Source organism: the organism of the source record quoted next, unplaced genomic scaffold (assembly GCF_019419815.1).
Source record: "Pyrus x bretschneideri cultivar Hongxiangsu unplaced genomic scaffold, Pyrus_bretschneideri_v1 Contig25, whole genome shotgun sequence".
Classification (NCBI taxonomy): domain Eukaryota; kingdom Viridiplantae; phylum Streptophyta; class Magnoliopsida; order Rosales; family Rosaceae; genus Pyrus; species Pyrus x bretschneideri.
Window position 1 is genome coordinate 5,009,358 of NW_025999557.1, and position 8,387 is coordinate 5,017,744.

The window sequence follows — 8,387 nt, forward strand, 5'->3', positions numbered from 1 at the left end:
ATTAACACAACTCCATAGATTGGTTTTGTATGATGGTTCCTACCTCCCATTGAAGATTAATTTGGGTTGGTTTTAAATTATCTTAGTACTATTTAATTTGGTAGAGCGCTTGATTATCCAGCTAGACAACATGTTATGTTACAGAAAAAAAAGAAAATCAACCCTATTTCATCTTGTCCTAGATAATTGGTTACAGTGTTACCTGATTGGTTAAGAGTGGTATTCATACTTGTACATTTTATGTTATAAGAGTTCGATTCCACCATTTCATTGCTCCTTGTATAAGAAAAAGAGATAATTGGAGCGAACCCTAGTATTGCATTCGAGACAAGTATGTATTACATAATATGTTGACAAACGTATTAGTTTTGTAGTTCTAAATAGTCATGCAACGACCAATTGCATTACAAATTAGTGGTGTTCTCCACTTAAAAGTTAGACGTAATGGATAGATAACAAAGACTGATCTATTATATAATTCAACCCAATTCAATCCCTCGAATACCATTAGGCTTAAACATATTTGTACTACAATTCAATATCACATGATGTGACGCGTGATGAATTCAATAAACAACAAATGAAATAAAATCAGTTTGACAAAAAGTGAAACCGTTAATTAACGTAGGTTTCATACATTATTTGTCGCATTTTGAAAACCACATGAACACGTGTTCAATCAACAAATAAACAAGATAAAATTATTAATTAACGTGACGTTTATAAGATTTAAAGGAATTGTGCCCTATTTCCACAGATAATTTGTACTCCAAAATCTTCGTTTGCCTTAAGACACCCCCCGGGCTCCACCCCCTTTGCGTACACCCGTTTTCTGCGGCTGCACTTGGTCGCCCAGCGGATAAGACCACCCCACTGCCACCGCGCAATCCAACGGCTCTCAACTCCCACCCCACAGGTATTGTCATCTCAACCGTTAACCAGCATCAGTCGCACAGAACCCCACCACTATATTTAACCCCGGTTAAAATCTAACCTCACTCCAGCTCAACATAAAATCCTTATCCTCTTTCTCTTTCTCTCTCTCACTTCTCTTTCTCTATACTTTCTCTCTCCTCTGCAACTCTGCAACGAATAAGCTCGTTAATGGAGTCTCAGATCTAATCTAAACGACGCAGTTTCACTCCCCCTGCTTCGTCTCTCCTTCTCTGTTTCGCTGTTTCTCCAGGTGCTTCGAATCCAGAGAAGTCGGAAGAGCGACGTCGTTTTAGTGCTCTTGGACCAGATTGAGCTGCGGGAAATGCCGAAAATGGCGAACTCGTTTCCCGAGGAGGTGCTGGAGCACGTGTTCTCATTCATACAGACGGACCAGGACCGGAACTCGATCTCGACGGTGTGCAAGTCGTGGTACGAGATCGAACGGTGGTGCAGGCGGCGGATTTTCATCGGGAACTGCTACGCTGTCAGCCCTAGGATGGTGATCAGGCGGTTCCCGGACATTAGATCCATCGAGCTCAAGGGAAAGCCTCACTTCGCCGACTTCAATCTGGTCCCCGACGGCTGGGGTGGGTACGTGTACCCCTGGATCGCCGCCATGGCCAGCGCCTACCCTTGGCTCGAAGAGATCAAGCTCAAGAGGATGGTCGTCACCGACGAGACCTTGGAGCTGATTGCCAAGTCCTTCAAGAATTTCAAGCTCCTCGTGCTTTCGTCCTGTGAGGGGTTCAGTACTGACGGGCTCGCCGCCATTGCTGCCAATTGCAGGTTTCTCGCTTTGCTTCTGTATCTTTGCTTTGCAGTGTGTTTGGGAAATGAAAGCTTGAGCTTTGCTTGTTCTGTGTTACTTTAGCTGTAAATTTCGGGTTCGATTAGTTTCTATCTTACTTTGTTTATTTGAACAATTTGTGGGTTCCTTTTGGTTGCTGAGGATGATTTAAGAGTTCGAAAGCATTAAAGTTTGAATCTTTCGAGTTTTGTTGGGTGAGATTTCTGGACTCTACTCTTACAGCACGAGCACATGAACTGGGATTGCTCGAATAGTAGAACACCCATGATTTAAAAATGCTCAATTTCTTGCCCTCGATTTTGTATTTGAACATGTTTGCTCTGTGAGGAGTGTTGAGTCTGTAAATGTGTGTAAAGAGATCTGATTTGGTGGGTTTTGAGCTGCACATTGTTGCCTTTATTGGTGGTTTGCAGGATTTGATTTCCCAGGTTTGGGTAGTCCCAGTTGGTTACCATACTTGGATCCGAATTATTTATTTTCTGCTTTTGTTCTGATAGATCTGAGTGGGGACTTCTTGTTATGTGAATGGTTAATTTGCAAAATCCAGTCAAGATCAATTGGGTTACTTTTTACTTTCTTGTTATCTGGGCTACTTTGTTTGATATGGAGTACCGTGGATGTGAGGTTGTTTTCAAAATTTTGGATGTTGTGTGGATTACTTTTGTTTTCTTACCACTAGATTCTATTTTTCTTTGCTACTCGAAGATTTTTTTGATCTAGTTTCTCATTTTTTTTGCTTTTGCTTTTGGGAGATTACTCGTAGCGGTGATGTTTTTTACTTGTAAGAATGCTAGGTTTGGAAAGAAGTGTGAACTTTTGTGTGGTGGTGATGGTTCAGTGAAAAATAGAAAACTTACTTTTTTTGTAAACTTTAGTTTGTGGAAAAGTTGAACAAATTTAGAAGTCTAGTTGCCGTCATTTGATGAGTTGCTAATTATTATCGGTAATCTAGTTTTTGTAGGTAGTCTTGTTTTGTTCTATTCAATTGCTTAATTTAGTAAATTTTTCTTCATTTTTTTTTTGGCTTAAATTGTGAGATATACCTTGTCTTATGGATGCACTCTTTCGCTTTGCTGATGCAGGAATCTGCAGGAGCTGGACTTGCATGAGAGTGATGTGGAGGACCTGAGTGGGCATTGGCTCAGCCATTTTCCTGATACGTACACATCACTTGTTTCCCTCAACATTGCATGTCTAGGGTCTGAGTTGAGTTTCTCTGCCCTGGAGCGCCTGGTGGGTAGGTGTCCCAACCTGAGGAGTCTCCGGCTCAATCGTTCTGTGCCTCTTGACAGGCTAGCCAATCTACTTCGCCAGGCACCTAGGCTGACTCAGTTAGGCACAGGGGCGTACTCGGCTGAGTTGCGGCCTGATATCTTCACAATCCTATCAGGTGCCTTCTCAAGATGCAAGGAACTCAAGAGCCTATCTGGATTTTGGGATGTGGTACCACCGTATCTTACGGCTATTTATTCTATCTGCCCTGGGCTAACATCACTAAATTTGAGTTATTCCAATATTCAAAGCCCGGATCTTGTAAAGCTTGTTAGCGAATGCCCGAATCTGCAGCGCCTCTGGGTATGTCCTTTTTTATGTAATGTTTTCAGTCTCCTGTCAGTTTAATTAAATTTTAATTTTTCTGAGGGTTAAAGGGTTGGATGCTTACAGATGCAAATATGTTCTAATTGTAATTCGGATTTGTAGCTAATTAAGGACATGACTACAGGTATTGGATTACATTGAAGACGTTGGCCTTAATGCCCTGGCGGAATCTTGCAAGGATCTACGAGAGTTAAGGGTGTTCCCTTCAGATCCATTTGTGGTGGAACCAAATGTTTCCTTGACAGAGCAGGGCCTCGTATCTGTCTCTGAGGGCTGTCCAAAGCTCCGCTCAGTTCTGTACTTCTGCCGGCAAATGTCCAATGATGCATTAATCACCATTGCTAGGAATCAGCCGAACTTTACATGTTTTCGTCTTTGTATAATTGAGCCCAAAATTCCTGACTACCAGACCCTTCAGCCTCTTGATGTGGGTTTTGGGGCCATTGTTGAGAACTGCAAGAATCTCCGGCGATTGTCCATCTCTGGTCTACTAACTGATCGAGTGTTTGATTATATCGGAACCTATGGTAAAAATTTGGAGATGCTGTCTGTAGCCTTTGCCGGAGATAGTGACTTGGGGCTTCATCATATATTGTCTGGGTGTGATAATCTTCGTAAGCTGGAGATCAGGGACTGTCCGTTTGGTGACAAGGCTCTTTTGGCCAATGCTGCAAAGCTGGAGACAATGCGATCCCTTTGGATGTCTTCTTGCTCAGTGAGTTATGGAGCATGTAAGCTGCTAGGCCAGAAGTTACCGAGGCTTAATGTGGAAGTCATTGATGAGAGGGGACACCCAGAATCCAGGCCGGAGAACTCTCCCGTTGAGAAGCTCTACATCTATAGGTCGGTTGCAGGGCCTAGGTTTGACATGCCTGGCTTTGTATGGACCATGGATAAAGATTCGACATTGAGGATTACTTGAATGTTGAAATGGACGAATCCCACGATTCAAACCTTTTGGATGTACTGGATGGATGGCGGCAGGTACACGCTTAATATTTGGTACTTAAATTGTTTCGCATTTAATTTCATTGGTACGGTAGCTTAATATAGATGCAGCTCTGATTGGAGCGTGAGGCAGCGGGGGTAGGGAGGAGAGGTATACAGAGGCTCGAGAGCTCGATCGCCATCGTTTTACCATTGGCTGAGCTATGGGATACCAGTTAGCGATTAATAAAGATTCAAAACTCGAAACTCCTGTTGTTGTAATGTATTGAACTGAACAGAGGTGCATTTTTTTCTTCGATTCTGCGTAGCCACCATTTGTATGCTAGCAGATGCAGACTTGTGCTTATGTTTTTATGCATTTTGTTATGTGGCTCTTTATTTTTCAACAGGAAGTAATTGCCATGCGGACCCAAATGTATCAATATTAGCCTTCTCAGCAAATAAAGCTTCATATTTTTGCGCATAACCTTTTTTCATCCATTGTACTGTTTGTAATGTTGATGCGTCTTTGTTTCTTTCTTGGAGCTTATCCTTGATGGGAGAGATTAATTTCGGGAGCTATCTCTTGTCAATCGAGATAATGTTACAGTAGCATTTTGAATTTAGGTTAGTTTGGTAGCAACGCTTTCATCACGTCGTTCATAGGGAACGTTTCAAGAAAGTATAAACCTATTTTGATCGCATTCGACTCCATGCAAACACTACTCAACGTTAGAGTTGCCCCAAGTATGTGCTCTTGCAAAGGTTTATTTAGTCACTGTAAAGATATCTCAAATGGATTGTTAAGTGATGTCTCTGGTGTAAGTGTAAACTTGGAAGAGCGTTCAAACAAGAAATGTTGTGACGGTATGTCAAACCAATTGACAAAGTGAAAACCCTAATGTTGGTAAGCTTCTCTTGTGTAAATGGAAAAATTAGAAGAAAGGGAGTTGGGTAAGAAAAAGCAAGCTCCTTTGGTAAATGGTCTCTTCAACCTGCTCTCGCAGATCGTCTGCCCTATGTTTGGGTGTCATTTTCATTTCTTTCTATTTTGTACGACCACGGTTAAATCACGTCAACATTTTATATTGATTTATTTTAATAAAGATAATAAGACAAAAAATAATATAAATATAAAATGTTGACGTGCTTAACCGTAACCGCACAAATAAGAAGGAATAGAAAGGGCATCCAAACAGGAGGGCAGACAATCTGTCTCCTATCTTATTGGGTAAGAAGGGAGAGAGAAAGGAGAGAGAAAGGGAGGGGAGAGAGAGGGACTTGACTGTAGAGCCACGTGATAGATTCGGTGACATTGGATGGCGTCCACAACTTTTTGCTTCATTCACGCGCTCTCTCTCTCCTCCCTTTCCTTTGAACATCAGAATCTCAGATAGCCCTCCCCGAGTCCCCTCCCTCCCGCCTGGCCACACTAATTAATATCAATTACTTAAAAAAGAATTAATTATGATTTGAACTTATTAACTATCATTTCAATTAAAATTGATCTTCTAAACTATTTTTTTTTTGATAAATTAACATCTTGAATTATTTAAATCAGTCAATTAACTCATTACTGTTAGATTGCAGAATCAATTTCATTTTATAATCAATTGTTACTTGTCAGCTATCTAATTATGATTTGAACTTATGAACTATCATTTCAATTAAAATTGATCTTCTAAACTATTTTTTTGATAAATTAACATCTTGAATTATTTAAATCAGTCAATTAACTCATTACTGTTAAATTGCAGAATCAATTTCATTTTATAATCAATTGTTACTTGTTAGCTATAACTAATAATAAAATTTTGACATAATAGACAGAAAAATTCAAAAACATATAGAATGATGAGAAAATATAAAAAAAACCAAACGTTTACCTAATAGACCATCTCACATTATCATTACACATTATTTTGTTTTCAAATATCATAAGTTCATTGGTGGTTATAGTTGACAAGTAAGAATTGATGAAGCAAACACTAATTTTCCTTTGAATTTGACGAAATAGTGGATGGAATCTACCGACAAGCAGTTAATTAACTGATTTAAATAGTTCAAGGGGTTAATTTGCCAAAAAAATAGTTCAAGGGGTCAATTTCAATTGGAGTAATACTTCAAGGGGCCAAATGACAGTTTACCCTAAAAAAACAAAACAAAATTTCCAAATATAATATAATAATATGATAATCTAACAAGAGAGAGAGAGAGAGAGAAAGAGAGAGAGAGCGCATATATATTAAAGAGTTGCAATTGTCTCCGAATCTTTGTGTTTAGAACATCTGGATTAAAAAATTTGGCCTATTTAAAGACTTTGTTTTATGTGAAGTAGACTAATAGGATGAGCTATGGAAAATGCAATGTTTAAATTGAGTGGTCCAAATTTTAGAATCTGCATGTTCTGGACACAGAAATCTGGAGAAGTTCTTTACCTCATAATACACAGTAGAGATAATAAGGTCATATAGATTGAAAACAACATAACACAGACACCCTCAACCCCACCACATACTGAAGACTGACCTAAAGTTTTAAAAGAACAAAACGAAGCCAGAACACAAAACAAAAGAATAAAAACAATAAGGTCAAAGTTTGATTTTGGTATGTATAATTTGGAAGAAGTTTCACGATAGCGTTTGTGGTTTAAATTGTCGGAATCCAAGTTCTTAATCGGCACATTTTTTTACTGTGTGGTCCTCACTTAGCAAAGTGACAAATTATGACCATAGAAGAGAGATTTGGAGTGGTGTAGTTGTGGGCAATATGCTTACAAAGTAGGGTTCTTTGACCCTGTTTTATTTCATAGTTTAATTTGATGTTTAGTTTACCTGCGGATTCTCTCGTGTATATTTGACGTTGAGTTATGGTGAATTTCTATGTATAGGTTGTTTCACTAAATGTTTTGACGTCAATAAGGAGTTTTGAGTGTATTCTCGAGATCGGGACACGATAATTTTAGTGAAGTTGACAAATTGTTACAGTTCATGGATCACTTGTCTTTGTCAAATTTTTATTACCAAAATTACTTAGATTAACATGCGCGTGAGACGTAACGGTTGCTTAGTCTTTTTAGAACTTTACAAATTTCACTTGCATACCTCTCAATTCATATTTCTTATGAAAATTGACTAACTCAAGTCATTATCCTTGAATTACACGATTTAGAAACAATAAAAATTTAAGTCTCTACCACAGTGATTAAAGTGAAACTTCATAGAACAAAATCATATATTGTCAAAAAAAAAAAAAAAAAAAAAAAAAAAAAAAGAAGTTGGTGAACGACTGAGATCATGAGATGATAGTTGAGATTCCCGCTGGATTTTTGTGTCTTGAGTCGACGGATTCGAAAATTCGGATCGTTCAAGAGAAATCTGGGCCGTTCAAGGGCTTAGTTTCTATGAAGTGGCCCAAGTGGCACATTAAAATGTGCTGATATAGACCGTATAATTTAAATTAAGTGGTCTGATTTTTAAAATCCCACAATTCTTAACACAAAAATCCGAAAATAACCTCATTTCTTGAGATGAGTGAGTGAATGTGGGGCAATCAAAGTTTTGGCAGGCATTTTTATTGGATGATGATGGCCGCACGTTTGAGGGTATTGATTGAAGATCATCATTTTTATTCCCCTCCTTTTTTATTTTTTTTATTTTTTTTTACCACAATTCTTTTGGTGATTTCGTCACACTCTGACCTTATGATTATACTGTTTCACCCCCAACCAACCCTACCTGTCATGATATTATCCATCGAAGTAAGCGTTGGTTGTATCATGATGTAAAGTGGTAAAATGCCCTCAGTTAAAGTTGCAATGCTTCAGGCTTTCAGTACGTGGCTTGGCCCCATTGATTTTAAAGTTTGTACCCAAATTATTTACTGCACCTGCAATCTACAGCTCAGATCCTTTGCTGCCCAAAACGTAAATCAGGTGAGTGACGGTTTCCCACCAAAAAAAAAAAAAAAAATATCAAGTGAGTGTCGTGGAAAGGTTAAAAAAAAAAGGGGGATGAAAGTGAATATTGTGGAATCGAAGTATGTTAAAATTTCAGATTCGAATCATGTCATATTTGGGTAATACAGTTCAGGTTTTGCCCCGCTTGATTCTAGTCAG

General features: G+C 38.7%; 1 protein-coding gene across 1 annotated transcript; it reads left to right on the forward strand.

Moving 5' to 3' along the window:
• Positions 1 to 1,012: 1,012 nt before the first annotated feature.
• Positions 1,013 to 4,321, forward strand: LOC103967427 (protein TRANSPORT INHIBITOR RESPONSE 1-like). The gene is made up of 3 exons (XM_048586822.1): positions 1,013 to 1,722; positions 2,827 to 3,319; positions 3,468 to 4,321. The coding sequence occupies exons 1-3, from the start codon at positions 1,259 to 1,261 to the stop codon at positions 4,263 to 4,265; spliced, it is 1,755 nt and encodes a 584-aa protein (XP_048442779.1). The 5' UTR covers positions 1,013 to 1,258; the 3' UTR covers positions 4,266 to 4,321.
• Positions 4,322 to 8,387: the final 4,066 nt, after the last annotated feature.